The sequence below is a fragment of the Agelaius tricolor genome, unplaced genomic scaffold (assembly GCF_023055355.1).
Source record: "Agelaius tricolor isolate 1412-34295 unplaced genomic scaffold, bAgeTri1.0.p SCAF_9, whole genome shotgun sequence".
Taxonomy (NCBI): Eukaryota; Metazoa; Chordata; class Aves; order Passeriformes; family Icteridae; genus Agelaius; species Agelaius tricolor.
The window spans coordinates 18,732,758-18,752,556 of NW_027269269.1; the positions used below are offsets into that span (position 1 = coordinate 18,732,758).

At 43.2% G+C, this 19,799-nt stretch overlaps 2 protein-coding genes across 6 annotated transcripts in view; one reads left to right on the forward strand and one right to left on the reverse strand.

Annotated features, from left to right (window-relative positions):
- Positions 1-532: 532 nt before the first annotated feature.
- Positions 533-9,889, reverse strand: AAMDC (adipogenesis associated Mth938 domain containing). 3 transcript variants are annotated; one of them, XM_071432957.1, is made up of 4 exons: positions 9,790-9,889; positions 6,163-6,313; positions 1,641-1,736; positions 533-884 (listed from the first exon to the last, which is right to left on the reverse strand). In XM_071432957.1, exons 2-4 carry the CDS (start codon positions 6,292-6,294, stop codon positions 864-866), a joined length of 249 nt encoding a protein of 82 aa, XP_071289058.1. In that variant the 5' UTR covers positions 6,295-6,313; positions 9,790-9,889; the 3' UTR covers positions 533-863. The 3 variants fall into 3 exon arrangements, with proteins under 3 accessions (XP_071289058.1, XP_071289057.1, XP_071289059.1); XM_071432956.1 differs by having other exon boundaries at positions 533-891; positions 9,790-9,888; XM_071432958.1 differs by having other exon boundaries at positions 533-891; positions 9,800-9,886.
- Positions 9,890-9,989: 100 nt separating this feature from the next.
- Positions 9,990-19,799, forward strand: part of RSF1 (remodeling and spacing factor 1) — a 66,990-nt gene continuing 57,180 nt past the window's right edge. The window contains exon 1 of one of the 3 annotated variants that reach the window (XM_071432938.1): positions 9,990-10,361. In XM_071432938.1, the coding sequence (XP_071289039.1) occupies positions 10,160-10,361 (202 nt within the window). In that variant the 5' untranslated portion in view covers positions 9,990-10,159. The remainder of the gene's footprint in view (positions 10,362-19,799) is intronic. The other 2 variants (XM_071432936.1, XM_071432937.1) reach the window with 2 other exon arrangements.

Sequence of the window (19,799 nt, forward strand, 5' to 3'; positions counted from 1 at the left end):
ATGTTTTATGCTGCAAACTCTAGCTTTGTAATTCATGTTTCTGATTATTTTAAGCGTGTAAGAACTTCTGAATAGATATGTATTAGACAGCTCAATCCTCAAAACTGGCAGTTAATAAGAAAATTCTTTAAGGCCCAGGTGTTATGCTTATACCCTGCTGACATTTTTTCCCCTTTTTCAGGCTCAATGAAAAATTTAAAAGTGCTCTATTATGTGACGCTCATAAATTGGCAAATACCCTGACTGAGATCACCTGCAGGAGGTAAAGTTCTATGTTATGGGCTTGCTTTTAAATTTATTTTATTTTTACTTATTTATCCAGTGGTGGTAAAGTGCTTCTTTACCACCAAATTCATATCTACCATTTGATTGTGCTCATCAGCTATTTTATGGCTGCATTCCAGTAGCCAGTAATGTAATAAAAGTATTCAAAATATAATTTCCTGATTTAGTGAACAGGTGATATGTTAAGTAACAAGACTATGGACGGCCTTCAGAGGAAAATTAGGTCAATCTCAACAATACATGGAAATTATTCTGTAGTTAAACGATTTAATTACATTAACAGCCCCGCCTTTTGTGAGCCCTCGATTTGTTTAAATCCTGAACTAATAAACTGTCTTTGCATTTTCGATGGTCAGTGCACAAATGCCTTGGCACGCAAGTTCACACTCCGCTGAGTGCAATTTGATCCAGCGGAGGAGTGTCCGTGATTTGGCCGCGGGCCGGGCAGGCGGAATGAGCTGCGATTCAGCAGGTGGAATGGAAGACCCCGCCCACTCTGACACCCTGAGCAGCCAGGGCATTGTACTCCGCCACAGCCTTCTCCGTTTGCAGCACCAGCACCTCAATCCCGTTCTTCTTCAGATAGTCCACAGTGGATGCTGGAACCTCGGAAGAGAAAAGAAATCACAAAAGCAAGAATCAGATTATTTTCCCCTTAAACTGTAAGACTTGTAGAAAACCAGACACTGATACCATTTGTTAAACATGACTTAAGTAACTGCCAGTAGCCAAAATGACAATGCTCAGATAGGTCTGATTTAATTTTTTTTCTCTTCAATAAAGCTACTTTTATACACATAGCTCCCCTACCTCCTTAGCACACTTTAAAATGCGGTCCTCTCTTACAAAAATAAATAGAATTGGAGCTAAAGGAATTTAAACTAAAGAAGGTGTTATTCATCCCACCAGAAAGCTAAAGACTCGCTTCTCATCGAGTAAAGCTCAGCACTTCTGATCTGAGCTTTCTGTAGCTAGTTTATCTGCTGAAATGACACCCTGGCAACAATGGTGACAAGAATGCCTAATTACCAAAGTATTTACAGCAAGCTAGAGAGCCAGTTATAACCTATTGCAAGAGGAGGGGACTAATGACATTCTGAAAAATTCTTCTTGTTTCATTTGCTCCTGTAGCAGAACATAAACCTGCTTACTGCTTGGCATGGACACTAATACAGAGGAGCTCAAATGATGTTTCTTTCAGTACCTGAGGGAGCCCTGACAGGAGCTCATTCACACTGATCCTCAATTTTTTCCCCTCTCAGTGAAGCATCATCGATTTTATTTTTTTCCTCCTAATCAGAGGGAGAGGGAAAACAAACAGTTCCCTTTATGCTTGTCACAGAACAAAAACCTACCTGCAAAGCCTCACTCATGCCACGACCAATCACCACAGTTTTAACACCCTTCTTGACGACTTCTTCAAGGTCAGCTGGCTGCACTCCTGGAGAATGCTAAGTGTCAGGGAAGGAAAATAATAGTCTGTGTACTGACAGCATCAGGCAGGAAAGCTGTGTCTGTGTGCCCTGAACACAGAGCAGCAGGGTAAATTAGCAGAACCAGAATGTAACACAACCCTCTTCTGTACGTATACACAGTAGATAACGTTAGAACCTGAAAAAGGTACTTAATATGCAGATGAAGGATGATAATTAATTGATTGATGGCAAGATTATAATTCCTTATTAAACAGTCAAAACCAAAAAGATGCATTACAAATTTCTTAAACATTTATGCCTTAACTTCTGGCATATAAATAAATATTTTATAAATTAAAATAAATTAAATAAAATAAATAATATTTTATAAATATTAACAGTTAAGGTGAAATCAATAAATTGCAACAATACTGCTGCTTGATTTCAAAACAACAAAATCTACTTGAAAGAAAGATGACTGCAAGCCAAAGTTTACTCACTTTAAATACAAAGAACTCCTCAGATAATTAAAATTATTAAATAATTTTCTTGTTTACTTTGCAAATCTCACCAAAGAGGACTGAAATTCATTGGGTAGCTTCATTTCAGTTAACAGCTTGGATTTCTGCAATATTCTTTATTTTGAGAAAAGAATATTTGAATCCAAACGCCTCAGAGAAAGAAGGAACTTACACAGCACATTAACAGATGTTTTAAAAAGTACACCCACTTGCTGCTATTATGCTTTAAACATATGAATGCATAAACACACCTATAATGTTAATATAAAACATTATTATGTTACCCTAATTCTCCTCCTGGATTCAGTTTTTATCTGTCTCCATGTAAGAGTAAGATACTGGACATCCTGTGGCTATAATTTAGCCCCTCTTTGGTGTGTATTTTTAAAACATAAATATTATTTATGTTTTAAATAAATATTTAAATATTACTATAATAAATAATATTACTATTCATTATTTTATGTAATAATATTATATTAGAATTATATATAATTATATAAAATATTATAATTAATACTTTATATAATAATATGCAAGAATATTTATTATAATAATATTATTATAAATAATATAAATATTAATTATGCTTTAAATAGTAACCTCCCCTTTTTTTTAAGTAGAATTCTGAAGTTCAGAAGTTTTTGAGAGGTCTGAGTTTCTCACTTGAAGTAGATAATGCCATGGTGGACTCATGGAGAATGGGGCAAGTAAGACTTTCCCAGCTGAAACAAACACATGGGCTCCTAAAGTTGCAATTGAAAAAAGCCCTCCATGTTACAGTGCCACTTCCAATGCATAAAATAAACTTATCCCACAAGGAAGTCTTTAGCATGGCTGATGTCTGAAATTTCAGTAAAGAGATGATTCACCTTTATGGTTCTCCAAGTTCACAGAACCATAGAAGACCTCAAGTTGGAAGGGATCCATAAGAATCATTCACAGGACTATCTTAAGCTAAACCACGACTTAGGAGCACCATCCAGATGCTTCTGGAACTCTGACAAGCATGCTCTGTGACTACTTCCCTGGAGAGCCTGTTCCAGAGCCCGAGCATCCTCTGGGTGGAAAGCCTTCTCCTAACACCCCATGTGAATGTCCCCTTGCAGCTTGACTCCATTTCCATGGGTCCTACTGCTGGTCACCAGAGAGACCAGCACCTTGCCTGCACTGCCCTGCCTCTGGAAAGTGTAGACTGTGATGAGGCCACCCCTCAGCCTCCTCCAAGATGAACAAGCCAAATGCCCTCAGCTGCTCCTCATAAGCCTTGCCCTCAAGGCCTTTCAGCATCTTCATCACCCTCCTTGGAACACAGTCTAGCAGTCTGATGTCCTCCTTATGCTGAGGAGGTGCCCAAAACTGCACACAGAACTCGAGGTGGGGCTGCTCCAGTGCAGAGCAGAGTGGGACAAGAACCTCCCTCAGCTGTGCTGTGCTTGACACACTCCAGGACATGTCTGGCCCTTTGGGCTGGCAGGACCAAAGGCTGTGCTCACCCTTAGTCCATTTGCATTCCCTACCCACACCTGGAATGCAGAACTCACTTGAATAGGCAGAGCTTTCTCAGACCAAATCACTCTAAGTACTTGGTTATGACAGAATAGGCAATGCTTTTCCTTTGGGGTTTTTAAAGTAGACTCAAAACTTAGACAAGAAGAATCGGTGTGTTGTACTGCAATTACAATAATTAGAATTCTGGAGAAGGTTTGCTGTCACGTGAGAAGCACTCCTGAGACATTAAAGACACGGAACAAAAGGATTTTCTTTGGTTACACAGGACACTTTGATGCTAGTAAGAAACTACTGTTGCTACAGGAAACATGTAACATGATGAAATAACTGTATCATTGTTGATTTGACAGCAGATTTTCTTGCCTGCTCTGTTCTCTGGCCTTCATTTCAGCAATACCTATGTCTTTTCTTCTGCCATTAGCAGGTGGCACTGAAATGCAGCCAGCTAGGGAGAGAGGGTGCCATTCATCCCCAAGGGTTAAGGCCACAATAACTTAGTGCTCAGTTACAGAACCTTGCAGGGCCAGTCATACAATTTTCCTGATGAAAAAATGCTTCACTAGACAGCAGTGTGACAGCAGAGGAGGAAAGGAAGCAATTTATTTCCAGCTAGAGTGTAGGACATGACCGGCACTGCTTGTTTGCCACACTTCAGTTCCAGCTACCTCCAGGAAAAACATGCTTAAGGAAAGTAGGCAAACAACTCCATCTTTAAAAAACTGGGCAGAAAATGCAGCTGATGGATCTTACTGTTTCCAGTGCTGACAAAATTAAATTTTTGACAGTTCTTCTCAACATTGGAGATGCAGTCTAGAAAAAGCTTAGTTCTATTCTTAATATTTGTTTTTTGCTATTTCTTTTAAAAGAAAATCACCTCACTCCTCAGCTACAAGGATAGAACTGACCTAAAGCAGGAGCTTTACAAGTGATTTACATAAGATCTTACTTTAGATATGTACTTTTTACTTCCTGATTAAATAAAAAGGATGCCAGAAAACCTGCTTCTCCAGAGAACTCAACTATTCTTTTTCTCCTCCAATTTTAATTTAACATTGACTTGTTTTTCAGGTCCTCTAAAAACTTATGGATTTAAACTTTTTACTTGTGACAAGAAGATATTCCTTGTTAGAAATTTTCAGAAGAAAGCACAGCCTTTTAAATGTTAGTAAGTGCCTATAATTTGAAACCAAAGTTTTCCAGTGGTTGGAATAAATATAAAAATGTGATTGGGATGAGAACTGGTTGGGAACTTTTTGGCTATTGTTACCTGTTCTGCTTCTCCAGCCATGTGCATATAAAGCACAAAAATGATATTGTCAAACAAGCAGACAGCAACTCTCACCACAAAACCCAGCCCTTTGAACAGCCAGTGAAAACTTTTCTCTGCAAGGTGCAGGTATCTTTGCATGACAGCAGCACTTTTTTCTTGGTGTTATATATCCTGCATAAACTGAACTATGACAGGTTAAAAAAGTTCTATTCTCCCAAAGATTACAGATGAAGTTGCAAACTCAAATGCTTTGTGTTTCAGTTGTGTCAAAATGAATCCAAGAGAGCTGCATCCTCTGCATTGATACGGCTGCAGGTGCTGGGCCTGGTCACTACACTGTTATTTTGTGCTTTAACTTTTGCTTTGGAAGTGTGGAACTTCTTTTTTCCTAGCCAATCATCTATCCCAGTGCAAGTCATAATATGGGGAAAATTATCAACATCAAGTTTCCTATAGCAATATTTGCTGTACTGCTTCTAAATCAGAAACATCAATACTGCTCCATGTTGTTCCATCCAATTCTGATTGCATTTACAGATAAACTTTAAGGGCAAGCACTTAGTATATGGCTACCAAGAGAAGTCACTGTGTGATTAGCCAGACCATGAGCTTTTCACAGAGAAAATGGTGCATGAGACACTGTATCTGCATATTTCTCTTCTGAAATATGTGCAATGGACCCCAAGGAAAAGGATATAAACTAAACCACATGCAACGTTGTCTTCCAAACATGCAAGGTCAGTTACTGTCTATATTTTTTTAACTTTTCATAATTTCTTTTCTATGTCACTCAAGAAAAGTTCTGTTTATACAGTCTGAAGAGAGGTTTTTACTGTTATGACAATTTCACTCTTAAACAGATGAGGAATATTGTTTGAGAGCTCTAAGATGTGTGAGAGTTGTCAGGTGAGGGTGGCTATCAGAACTCAGGGCAACAATTGCTATATCCTGTTGCGTGTAGGACATAGTGGGAATGCAGCCCTCTGACCCCTCCACAAAGTCACCTCCAAAACATACACTCAGTTCTTACCAGGAAAATCTAATGGTTAGATGAAAGAAAAAGGCAGCTCACTGAATTTCTGTCTGGAGCTTTAACACTGTTCTCTGGACCATTCTCAGAGTCCTGTTTTAAATGCAAGGTACTAACCAGCAAACTTACATTAGTCCCGGTTTCTCGCCAATCCCATGTCCGGCTTCCTCCTGGCCATACTTTGCAGTCCTTATATGTTGTAGAGCAGCCTTTCACCTTCATCTGACCCCAAGAAAGGGAAGCAATTTCAGGGGAAGACATCACAAAGTGGAAACGAAGTCTGGAAAAAGGATATTTAATACTTAACATCAGGCCAACATATGCAGCAGTTAATAAAAATGGAAAATTCTGTCCTCGCCCCAAGGAGCTAGGAAGGAAATGCTGTTACAGACTTTATCCACGTGGTTTTGTGACAACAGACTTGAACTGAGGATCAGCAGATTTGTTGAATTACCAGTCCTCTTGGGGATTTTGTGCAGGATTTTGGGCAAATCATTTTACGTGCTAAATCTGTTCAAGTATTGGATGTTCAACTTTTAAAACTATCAACAGGGATCAGGTCCCAGAATATCCTCTCACATCTGGGTTTTAATCTTCTCCCTAAAATGAACAATGAGGAAATAATAATTTCCTAAAATATCAGAAATCTGCACTATTTCATTGGCCACTTTCTTCTTTTAACATTAAAGTGGTAAATGAGGTTAAGAGGAAATGCCAAACAAACCCAAACCCAACAGTAAAGCCATGAACCAAAGAGTGTCACTGCCACATTGCTACAGAAAACAAGACTTTCAGGGATGTAAAGGGGTCGAGCCTTTCCCCAGACACTGCTGACAGAGACCAAGTATCCCAGGATTATACATCCAAACAAGAACTTGTCTAATTGTTTGACCTCCATCTTCATTGTTTCAACTTAAATCCATTATTTCTAATCCTTTCTGTTGGGGAAAAGTAGAACAGCTTAATCTTTGTATTTTTCAGCTTTTTTTTGTTTGTTTTCTTGAGGATTTCACACAGTATTTTTCTTTTATTTCATTTAGATTATATAAACATCCATTCAGTCATGTTTTCTAAGTCTCTGCTTATTTTCTCCCTTTCTCCTTTAGCAGCCAACCACTGGTTCACATCTTCCTTTGATGTCTGTTGCCTAGAACTTGACAGAGCCTTATCAGTGCCCCTGTATCCCAACTGCTTTTTGGTGAGTGCTGCAGCGATGTTGGGATCTGCTTCCACAATCACTGCTGGGCACCCGCAGGGCAGGGACTCTGCCTCACAAACTCCCTGTCAGCTCATCACAGAATCTTTCCCCTCCTCACAGTCCCTCAGGTACTGCAGTCTGATTGCTGTGGTGATTCTGGCAGTGGATGGAAAGAGAGGAATCATAGGGTGATGATCCCCTGGAAATGCTTTGGACTAGCGTGGCAGTCGACTGACACCTATCCAGGGCAGAGTCACCTTTCTGCCCTTCCAATTCACATGGTTGAAATCCACATTTTGAAGAAAACTTGATGCTTCTCCAGTAAAGAGGTCCACCTCTGCCTAATCCAGAACATCTCTGTGGCAGATCCTTCCAGATACACAGATTCTCACCCTTTATTGTTTAATTGTTTACATTCACCAGGAATTGAATAGTTTAAATTAATTACATGAACCCTGGCAGCACAGATTAAAGGCACTGCCCTTGCAAAAGATAAATCTTTGGATGACCACACTTCCAATCCTCCTGGAAGCCTCCCTTCCTGTCTTGCACGTGCTACAAAAGATGCAGCACTGCCAGACAGGACATGCTCTCCTTGGATTGCCAGACGCAGATCTCAGCATCCCACCTAAAACACTGCATGAAGGAAAAAGTGCATTACTTTGGATTCAGCACAGGACTGGGTTTGCCAGAGGTGCTTCTCACACAGGACAGTGGGGCAATTCTTTTCCTTCTCACTCCTGTGTGAAGTTAGTGGCACATGTGTCCTGTCAAACAGGAAGCAAGGCAAGCACCAACAGGGGACTAAAACTTGCTTGGATTAATTCAGTCTAGATTCTCTCGTCGCACATCCATGATGCAATGGATTCAAGCAAAAATTTGTAAGATTATTTTTCCAAAGGTCTGCCTGAAGGGATATTCTAGCTGAAGAAATAACCAGCAGTAGTCCCAACAGAATGAAATGAAAGAGTAAAGGCTGAATAAAGCAGCCAGAACCTGGCTCTGAAGAAAAAAAATAATTTTTGCCTGTGCTACTTTTCAGATGAAATGGTAGAATTAAACCTGGAGGTTAGACAGAGGTGAATGAACAATAAGATGATTGGGAATATCATGTTCCCCAGTCCAAACAGTATCGCAAGGCTGGAACTGTGCAATCAAACAGGCACAACTGCAAATGGGAGAGCAAGGATTCCATGCTATCTTTTCCAAACAGCATAAAAACAAGTAAATAGCAGAAATAAAGCAAGAAAACTTATAAGGCACCAATAAAAATTTATCCTCTAAAACCATTTCCCATAATACTGCCAGAGATTATCAGTAAAGTCAGGCCACTAGAATAAATAAGAATATCTTAGAGTGAGAATGAACTCATTGATAGAAACTTTGGGCATCCTTGGATGTAGAGCATGGTCCAATCACTGAGGAGCAGGAAAATAGTTCTCAACCAAATTATTTCTTTAATTATTCACTTTGAGAAATGTAAAGTATCAAAATATACATTAACACTTAAGATCAAAAGAGACCTTGAATTAAATGACTTGCAAGTACAACCTAAAATTCCAATTTCTGCAAACTGCAGTAGTCAAAACACAAAGAGATGAGGAGCAGAAATGGCTAAGGACTCTACAAGCAAAGTTATGAGAGTTTAAAAACATCAGAAATAAAGGAAGTAGAACTTAAAAGGAGGCAAAATGCACGTTTATGCCAGGAGGCTATACTGAAAGAGTGAAATGAAGCGGTGGATAAGGATGGCAGAAGACAAAAGCAGCTGAGAAGGAAGCGGAAGCAAGCTGAGATTGAATTGCAGTTGGCTGAGCTGGTGGACTTTAAGATTGCCAGTGCACCTTTCTTCTGTGGCGGTAACCAGCAACAAATGGAACAAAAAGTTGAACGAGAGCAGTGCACCAGATAACATTTTATTGAGACGCTGCAGAAAGAAAGGAAGTTTTGTAAAATCCAGTGGGCAACCTGAGACTGAAGAGGATACAAGGGGAAGAGTAAATCGGTGTGCGTGAAGTTTTGGGCAGAACAAATTCCTGTAAGGTGTCAGAAGACAACGTGGCTCTCCAGCGCTGTCTGGGAGCAGGGTCAGGAGGAGGGCGACTTCCCATTCCAGCAGAGGAAGGTCAGGATTAAAAACTGACAGGAAGGAGGCAAACAGAAAGGACGGGAGAAGTTTAGATCAACTGTGTAGGGAGGGGGAAGGTGTCAAGTTCACGAAGGAGGAAAATACACTTTGGGAATTCGGCAATTCCTTTTCGCTCGGGAGCCCAGCGACGGCAGTTAACCGGGGAGGTCACGGGGAGCTGGTAGCAAGATATGAGGGGGAACAGCAGTTGGTGAATACAGCGGAGAGAAGCAAGGAGACAAGGACAGAGACCGCTGAGAAGCAACGCGGGAGGGGTGGAGGGAGGGAGTTGGGAAGGGAAGGCGCAGTTCAGGACCGCCCGAAGCACGGCCTGGCGTGACAGGGCACAGGGACCGAGACAGGACCGGGACAGCCCCAGCGCCGGCCGCGCGCTCCCGCCCGCTCCCCTCACGGAGGCTCTGTCACGCACCCGCACTCACCGCCCCGCGCGCGCGACCCCACGGCCCCGCCAGGCTCCGCCTCCGCCCGGCCCCGCGGGGAAGGGGCGGGGCCTTCAGGCTGCCACGCTCTCATTGGACAGCGTTTCCTGCCGGCCCCGCCCTCCGCCCGTTCCGATTGGTCGGTCCGTGGATCTACCCACGCCCCTGCCCCGCCTTGTTTTCATTCCCCCTCGCCGCGCGCGGCGGAGGGGAGCCGGCTCGCGCCGCTCTGGCCGCCGCCCCCTGCCCTCCCCTGCCTTCATCGTCCCCCCGGTGCATTGTGGGATAGTGGCGGCCCGGCCCGGCAGCGCCCCCTCCTCCCTCCCCCTCCCCAGCTCCTTCTCCATCCCCAGGTCCAAGATGGCGGCGGCGGCGGCGGCTCCTCCGGCCCCATCCCCGCCGCCCCCTGCCCCGGCGGGCCCGCGCTGCCCGGGCTCCTGGCCCAACTTCGCCGTTGTCTGCTCCTTCCTCGAGCGCTACGGGGCCCTGCTGGACCTGCCCGAGCTGCCCTTCCCCGAGCTGGAGCGCGTCCTGCAACCGCCGCAGGAGCCCGGAGACCAGGGTAAGCGACTCCTATAGCTCTCCCGCCCGCCTGCTCCGGGGCGGCCGGCTGAGGGGGGCCCGGGGGGCGGAGGGGGGGCCGGGGCTGTCCCCCCCCCGCCTCCTCCCGGCCCCGGGGGTGGAGCGCGCCGAGGGAGAGGAGGGGCCTGGGATTCCCGGGGGGAGGGGAGCCCTCTCTCCCTGTTTTTTTTGGGGGGAGCAGCTATTTGTGTGTGTATATTGGGGGGAGAGCTGCCTGCCCCCGCGGCGGACTCGGGAAAGAGGTGGGGGACTTCCCCTTCCTCTCTCCTCCTTCTCAGTGCCGCCTGTGACCCCCCTCCGTCCCTCCCTCCCCCCCCCCGTTTCCCTGGGTTCGTTCCCGAGCTCTGTGCGGGTGGGACTCCGTGCAGAAAACAGGCATAAGACGAAATAACTATTTTCGTTCAGCTTGGCGCTGGTAGCCGGTCTCTCTTCCACCTCCTCCCTTCCCCACAGCTTGGGGGGGTGCTTCACAGCCTCTCCCCCCTCCCCCCAGTATCTCTGCCCGTTTTTACCTCTCCCCCGAAGCAAGGAGGGCACGCACGCACACACATGTACAAACACATGTGAATGTCCCGATCCCCAGTCACCCCCCTCCCCCTTCACCTCGGTGTATCTGGGATGAGGAATGGGGGTCACGGAGAAGCCCTGAGCCCCCCCACGGCTGCTGTTGTGGGCCGTCTCCTCCCCACAAACACAGACAGCCATTGTGTGCCACCTCCATCCCTCTTTTCTCCCCCCTCCTCCTCCCCCATCCCCTCTTCCAGTTGCGGGGGGGGACAAGCTGTGTGCTCGCTGCCGCTCCCCCGCCGCCACCTGAGACGTGCGAGGTGGAGGCACAGGTTATGCACTCCGCTGTTTGCTTTCGAGCTGCTCTCGCTCTCCTCTCCTCCCTCTCCAATAGCAGCTTTGGCTGCCAGACTCTCTAATCCCAGCTGCCCGCGATGGATGCGGGAGGGCCCGGGCCAAGAGAGCAGCCTGGGCAAGGAGGGCTGTGTGGAGGCGGCCGCAGGAATACAGAGGGGAGGGAGCTTGTTGCTCTTGATCTCTTGTCTCTGTTATTCGTTTGGTTGTTGCCTCTGCACTCTTGCCACATAGGGAGCCCGTGCAGCTCACGGCGCATGCTCGGCAAGGCCCCTTGGAAACTTCCTGCTGCTGGAGAAGCCCGGCTCGGGGCTGCTCTGCTCCGGCAGCCCCTGCTTTTCCCCCAAAACGTGCTCGCTCTCGCCTCCTTCCCCACCGAGCCCACCCTGCCTGGGGCGGGGAAGGGGGGGTTATGTGATTAAATCGGCGTGTAGGCGTTTCCTCATATAAAGGAAGTTGTATTTTGCTAAGTGCAGGTGTCCTGTCTGTGAATTCACAGCAGCCACTGTTGAAACAGAATGAAATATAATTAATATGTTTCCTCCTCCTGTTGTCTGTCAATATGAAAGATTGAGCTGAAATCTACAAAATTCTTAAAACAGAGTTAGCTTTGTGGAAAACTTAACGTTTTGATTCAATTCCCCACCACTCCTGTACCTCTTACGTTTTATAAAGGACTGTCTCGTTTTTGGGAAACCGTTTAGAAAAAATGTTGTTTTGTTAAACTGATGCAAAAATTACTAATAAAAACTACCAACGCATTGAAAAGTTTGAATTTTTAATGAAAACAGTAATTTTAAAGTGGTGTTTTCAAAGAAACAATGCTCTTACTGTGTGGCACGAAGTGAGTGGATATGTAAGAGTATTAAGCTGTGTGAACTGCAAAATAAATTAAACTGTAAGGGTGAGATAGTGGCCTGTGTTTTAAAAATATGCATTTTCTTAAAACTCAAACACCATAATTTCTGATGACTTTTCATTGCATGATGGGGTTGTCAACATGGTGGTGTTTACTGCATGACTCTTTTCTAAAAAGAGGTTGATTTGATACTCGTCAAATGTTTAAACTTTTCTTTGTATTACCCTTCCTGTTTGGCAAGGGACAGGCTGTTTTCCCTGCTTTAGAATAGTCCCCCCAAATTGGAGCAGATGCAGCTTCTGAAAATGTAATGTCTGAAGTACTGGGGTTCTTTGCTTGTGCCTGGTGTAGCTGGTGTAATTGTAGAGATAATTCTCATCTCTACAAAAGAAAGTGTGGAGGTGTGAAAAACAGACTTGGATAATTCTTGATGTTTTGTCTGATAGTTGGTGGGTGTCTTGATATCTTTTCCTTTGATAAAACCAACTTATTTGGCTTGGGCTGTGGTCTTGGGCTGTGGTGCACATTATTGCTGGTGTGTTTTACATTTTTGGGAAAATGGCTGCAGTGACTAGGTTTCTCTACATGATTTTTACTTCAAGTAGCCCTCAAGGTGGTGTTTTTAAGGGTGCAAGTCATAAAGTTGCTAAACACTGATGGAAAACTGAAGGGGTTCTTTTATTGCTGAATGTCTGTAATTTACAACTGTATGTAGCTTTCCTTGGAATGCAAAAGGATTTTGATTTCAGTTTGCAATGTACAGTTAGTTTCACTTTTGATGCCAGCATTGCTTGACAGTGGATTTGCAGTGACATAATAAAATCGAAAGAAATATCTATGGCACCTCAAAGTTCCATAGTTAGGTTCTTTCTCCTGAATTTTTTAGAAACTGGAGCAAGTTTTAAATCTCAGCCATGACATAAAACCTATTTGTAACGCCTTTTCCTATTACTTTTGCAATCAAGTAAGGGGTTTCCTTAATTATCTTTGAAAATGTTTTGATGCTCAGCAGTTTAAAAATGTGGGGGTTTTGTTTGGTTTTTTGTTTTGATTTGGTTTTTTTTTAAGCATGGCCTATATTGTCTTGTCTGAAGAGTTACTCTTGGGAGATGCCAGCAGAAGTTACTTCCCTTATATTAGGATCCCCAGGGAGAACAAGGAGTTTAAGTTTGGATGTTGTTCAGTAGTTGTATAACAGTCATATTTTCTTTCCTGCTAACAATTAGAACAAAGTACTTGCTCATTATTAAGGAAGCAAGGTATAACCTTTCCATACAGGAAGGGATGCTGAGCAGATGCTGACAGCTAGGAAGCTATCAGTTATTCAAATTAACCTGTATTAGTAGCACATTAGATGCTTTAACCAACTGTACACAGGTTGGGATTTAATGGGTAATGTAAAACATACTTGATTGGGAAGGTAAGAATGTATAGTGTTGATTTCACCCCTCAGTATTGAATAGTGGGATAAACTGATAGATCCAGAATTAGTCTGCTACTTATAAAAGCTATGTGATAAAATAGTTTCATTTTTCTGGCTGGTGGTTCATTTAAAAGTTGCAACCATTCAGAAAAAGTAATATGAACTATAGTTATCTGGTGAAGAATTTATTTTATGAAGAATAATTATCTTGCCTTTATGGGTGCTTATTCTTGCTTTAAGTACAATGTTGTGACTTAACAGTTTTGACATCTTGAATGTCTTAGGAAGAAGTAAAGTTGAGTGTCTGTCAAGATGGTGACAGTGTTAACTCACAGAATTTGCTAGTTGCTAGGCCTGCAGAAGTAAGTTGTTTTTTGTAGGGTTTATTAAACAGCAACTGCTGTGATTTAACCCCTGCTGGGAGCTCAGCCCTGTGTGGCCACTCACTCACTGTCCCCTGGTGGGATGGGAGAGAGAATTGGAAGGATAAAAGTGACCAAACCAGTGGGCTGAGACAGGCAGTTTATTAAGGAAAGCAAAATGAGGAATTTGTTCACCACTTGCCATGGGCAGGTGCTCAGCTCCAGGACATCAGGGCTCCATCATGTGTAGGGGTGGCTTAGGAGGACAAATGCCATGGTTACCAATGTTCTAGTCTTTCTTCTAGCCCCAACTTTACATGCTGATAATGACACCCTATGGGCTCGATATCCCTTGGGTCATTTGGGTTCAGCTGTCCTGCCTGTGTCCCTTCCCAACTCCTTGTACACCTCCAGCCCCCTCACTGCTGGGGTCTGTGAGGAGCAGCAAAAGCTTTGGCTCCATGTGAGCACTGCTCAGCAATAACAAAAGCAACTCAGTGTTCTCAGGCACAGGTTGCCCAGAGAAGCTGTGGCTGCTGCATTCCCTGGAAGTGTTCTAGGCCAGGTTGGATGGGGCTCTGAATAAGCTGGCCTAGTGGGAAGTGTCCCTGCCCATGGCAGGGGGTTGGAACTAGATGATCCTTAAGGTCCCTTTCAACCCAAACCATTCTAGGATGATCAACACCGTTTTGAGGTACAAATCCAAAACAAAGCCCCATACCAGCTACTATGAAGAATATAAACTCCAAGTTCACGACAGGAACCCAATATATGATTTCAGGTGGAACTTCTGGTGGCTGAGAGCTGTCATTACAACCTCATTGCTGTACTTTTAGATGCAAAACTAAGGTAATGCTACAGATCATTCTGCATTATGCTGTGGTACTGCATCTTCTTTGCCTCTGCTTGCTTCCAAAGGCAAAACTGCAAACTGGAACAAATTATCACAGGAAAGCAATACTTGTTCTCCTTGTTCTTACAAACGTGTGCTGTAGTGGCTTTTTTGTTTGCTTGGGATTTTTTTGTTTAGTTGGTTTTTTTCCCTTGGCTTGTTTTTTGTTGTTGTTGGGGGTTTTTTGAGATAGTTATTACTTGCAATAGAAGAAAAATTGCAAATTTAAATAGTAAAAAATGTGGTAGAGGGGAGCAAAACCTATATTTGTATTTAGGGCTGTGTTTAAGGAACCATGCTATCAAGTCACCACCTCCTTTGTGTCAGTAAATAGCATGAGAATTGGTATAAATGTTAATTAAGCACTTGGTCTCTTGTGAATGAAAATATTAGTAGAATGTTAGCTTGCACAACAGAAATCTAATTTTACACATGACTACGCAAAACACTCGCTGGTTTGCCAGGTTCCCTGGTGAGTGAATGGGAGAACCTCTCCCAGAGGTGAATGGCATCTTCCAAAGTGTGCTAGGATGCATTAGCTCATCGATTTTTGCAGGCTTTTCTTAGCTGTGTGGTGTTTGATTTGTTCTTCATTGAAATGGTCACAAGTACACATGCTTTGTGTGTGCTTTCCAGTAAAATTGCATCACAATCTTGTTGGTGAAGACCATACTAAAGGTGGTCTTAAAAATAGCAAGTGAGTTTTATGTGGATTTCCAGTCTGAAGCAGTCTTCCATACTCTCACTGCAGCTCAGACTTCTTTATCACCTTTGACTCTTGGCAGTCACCCTGACAGACTGACCTAGCCTGGAAGATTGTTGCTTAATTGCAGCATGAATGTGTTATGTTTGTTTGGAGTGTTGTAATAAAACCACTCTGCACATGTTGACAAGGGTTTAAATGATTTAAAGAAAGACATGGTGAGGTGCAAATGCCTGGTGGGAGGTTCATTTTTCTGGATATTTTCTCCCCTTTTCTGTCTTTATAATGACTGCTTAGGTTAAGGGCAGGCAGCTTATGGAAAATCTGTGCAAACCATTTATAGACAGTACATGTTACTACATCATAGACCTGAAAAAAAAGTCTTTGGGGATATCAGAACTTACTACTAAAGCAGCAAGTTCTCTTTTATAAGGTGCTGTGTTTTTCTTGATTCTTCTATAGATCTAAAACATTTTTTTCAAATTAATTTGGATATTGAAATAATTTGTTTTCAGTAGGTTATGTCTGTGTTTTTTTATTGTCATTGCAATACATCTGGAAAGCAATACAGTGTTAAGCTTAAGGGTTCTTAACCATTCTCTGAAGAAGTTAACTATTAACATTGACTTAAACTGCTATTGAATATATATATATAGGAGAAAGATACCTGAAACTTTGTAGCTGTTTAATATAACTAGCAAAGGCAGCTCTATCTAATGACAAGGAGCTTGACAGACTCTCAAGCTCAAGATGAGCTGTGTTCCCAGTGATAAAGGTAGTGAAATGGTGTTCTGTTAATGTGATTGATTTTTTTTTTTCTTGTATTTAATGTTTGATAATCAAGTGTGTTTGTGTACTATCGATCAGAAGTTACAGGGTTTGATGTGACTCTTAGGTAAAGTTGTGATACATTGCAATAACCCGTAATATCCACAGAAGATTGATTAGTATTAAAAGTAGGTGATAAATGTGATATGGAAGTACTGTCAAACATTGCTTCACTTTAAATTTAATAATTGATATTGTACATAAGATTTATTACCTGGTTTCAGTGAAGGATTAATTCATTTGATGTCCTGTTATATAAATGGCCAAGTTCTGACATAAAATGTTGGTAGTGTCTGTAGCACTGGGTGGGTGGAGTTTATTCTCACTTTATATCTTGCTGCATCTTCCTCATTAACATATTAGGTGTGTGGCTATATTGATATTAGAAGCTTTCTGCCCTGAAACTGTATCAGGAGATAATGCTTTTCATCTGCTCTCCAGGCCTGAGTGTTCATGTCTTTTCACACCCAGTGAATAAGAAATTTTAACTGCTGTTCTGAATCAGTCAAGTAGTTACCACGTTTATGCAGGCTGACCTGACTGTGTTTGTGGAATGTAAGTGTATAATAGTGCCTTCCTGCTGAATCTAGGGACTGAACCAAAACATTTATGTCAAAGCCATTAATCCACCACCTGTTAGTAAAATGCTGCATTTTTAACTTAGCAGCTAACTACTGGAGAATAAAAACATAACTAGTGAACTTCAGAACTCGGTATATCTCTTCTGTGCTTGTTTCATTTTTTACTGTGATGGAGGCTCTACACTCATGTTTCTAGACACCAAATTAAATCATTTGTTTTAGATAGACTCCAGTGGCTCAGAGATGATATCCTCAAACAGCATAAGAAGGTTAAATCTGGAGAAAGTAAGTATAAGTAGCACATCATTCTTGCACCAACTTCATGGCAAATAAGTCTCTAATGCAGAATAAACTCATCTGGGCTACACTTCAGTCAGTGTAGATTAATCTGATGTTAAGGTCAATGTGCCACATCTACACATGCCTTTTGATCATTCATTTAAGGAGTGAAGTTTACCTTGAGAAATAATTATCTCATAACTATTCCTATTTTGCTAATTTTTCCATGGAAAGACTTCACACCTTTACGTGTGTTGAGCTGGCATGTCAGCTCATCCAGTGTGCTTTCATATTTATGCTGTTAATGCAGTTTTAGGTAGACTCCACATCTCATGATCCAGCATAGAAGCCAGGAAAGCATTGTACTTCTGGTGAGAGAAGCAGTTCTGCCCTTCTGAAAGGGATGGCAGAATGCCATATGGAATGGAAAAGAGGAACTTGGGACACTGCTCTTCAGGCATAGATGAGCTACAGAGCATCTGAGGCCCCCTCAAAGTTCAGCCTTCCTAGGGATTATGCAGATTCTGTTGGAGCACGTGTCTCTGTCAAGGGAGAGTGATATGCTTTCAGTAGGTGGCTTTATTGAATTCCAACACAGCCTGGATGGTACAGAACTAGAGGAAAAGCTTCTGATATTACTTCCAAGCCAGAGTCTTATTCAGGACAATTGTATAAGACCCAGGAATATTGGTGGAAATTCTTGTGTCTGGTGTGAGATGGTGTTCAGTGAAAGAAGCCCCATGGCAGCGCTGTACTGTAGTACATTTGTATTGGAGAACTTCATAAACATTAAGGTGAGTTGTGTGTGACCCCATTATCACATGTAAGGTGGAAGTTATGTTTTAGCCAGCATTCCGTCAGCACTTTGCCTTGGCCAGCTTCAGATGTTTGCAGAAGCTCTAAGAGTTTCTCAGAATATTCTCCCTCCACCCATCTTTGTAGCTCAGGGTCTTCCTAAGTTTTCAGCACTTACCGTGAACTTCTTTTCTCTTGTATGGGATTATTTCAAGCTGTATTGTGTAGTTTAAGAACAGTTAGCTGATAGACATGTACAATTATTAGTGCCCACTGCTTGGTACATACACTTCTGAGCTCACCCCAAAGCTGACATTTAGATTACAGAATCACAGAACAGGTCAGATTGGAAGGGAAAACAGTGGGTCATCTGGTCCAACTTCTGTGCTCAATCAGGGTCATCCTAGAGCACATTGCACAGGATTGCATCCAGACAGTTCTTGAATAACTCCAGTGGGGAAACTCTACAACCTCTCTGGGCAGCCTGTTCTAGTGCATGGTCATCCATACAGTAAAGAAGTTCTTTCTCATAATCGGGTGGAACTTCCTGTGCGTCTGTTTCTGCCTATTGCCTTGCATCCTAGTGCTTGGCACCACTGATGAGAACCTGGATCCGTCTTCTTGGCACCCTCCCTTTGGATACTTACATATATGGATGAGGTCCCCTCTCAGCCCTCTCTTCTCGAGGCTGAGCAGGCCTCAACCTTTCCTCCTAAGAGGGATGCTCCAGTCCCTCAATAATTTTCATAGCCCCCCACTGGACATGCTCCAGGAGCTCCATGTCTCTCTTGTGCTGAGGAGCCCAGAACTGGACACAGCACTCCAGACATGGCCTTACTGGGTCTCAGTGGAGGGGCAGGATCACCTCCCTCGCCCTGCTGGCAGTGCTTTCCCTAAGACATCCCAGGATACCATTGGATTTTTTAGCAACAGGAGCACTGCTGGCTCATGGACAGCTTGTTGTCCACCAGCACCCTTGGGCTCTTCTCTGGAAGGAGCAAAGCTGCTTTCCAGCAGGTCAGCCCCCAGCCTGGGCTGCTCTGTGAGTTTATTCTTTCCCAAGTGCAGCACCCTGCATCTGCCCTTGTTGAATTTCAAAAGTTCCTCTCTGCCCATCTCTCCAAGGCCCTTCTGAAGGGCTGCACAGCCATCTGTGGTGTTGGCCACTCATGTCAGCTTTGTGTGAACTTGCTGCAGAGTAATCTGTCCCTCCATCCAAGTCATTGATGGATGAGTTAAACAATACTGGATTCAGTATAGAATTTTGGGGGACACTGCTAGTGACAGGCCTCCAACAAGACCCTGCTTTCCTGATGATGACCCTTTGGGATCTGCTGTTCCACCCTGCTGTCTAGTCATCCAGTCCACACTTCCTGAATTTGTCTGTGACAACGTTGTGAGAGACAGTGTCAAAATCCTTGATAAAGTCATGGTTCACAATATCCACTCCTTTGCCCTTGTCCCAGCCAGTTAGTTGTTTCATTGTAGAAGCCAATTGGGTTGGTCAAGCGTGATTTAATGAGTCTATGCTGACTATTCCTGATCACAATGACAAGAAGAATTCCTTTGTGTGGGGTGAAGCAGAGGACAGGAGCTACTGAACTGTCAAGAATGGGCAGATGATGGGAAGATGATGAATAGATAACGTGATGAAGAATGCTGTGGCTGTGTGCTCACTATGCCTCAAAGCCAGTTCTTCTTTGGAAGAACCCATTTTAATACCTAGTTCTCTCTCTGGGCCATACAATGCTTCTTGGTACAGCTGTGTTCCTCCCCGTTCATGACAACTGGGAGTTGAGGGAGGTATTCAGGACTTTGTGTTATCTGCTATTGTT

Bases quoted from the DNA above. Each gene is read 5' to 3' on its own strand.
- AAMDC (XM_071432956.1), bottom strand. From the start codon at position 6,294: ATGTCTTCCCCTGAAATTGCTTCCCTTTCTTGGGGTCAGATGAAGGTG. The intron at 1,737-6,162 runs GTAAGTTTGCTG...CCTGACACTTAG, and splicing joins GGCGAGAAACCGGGACTAAT to CATTCTCCAGGAGTGCAGCC. The intron at 892-1,640 runs GTAGGTTTTTGT...TTCTCTTCCGAG, and splicing joins GCATGAGTGAGGCTTTGCAG to GTTCCAGCATCCACTGTGGA.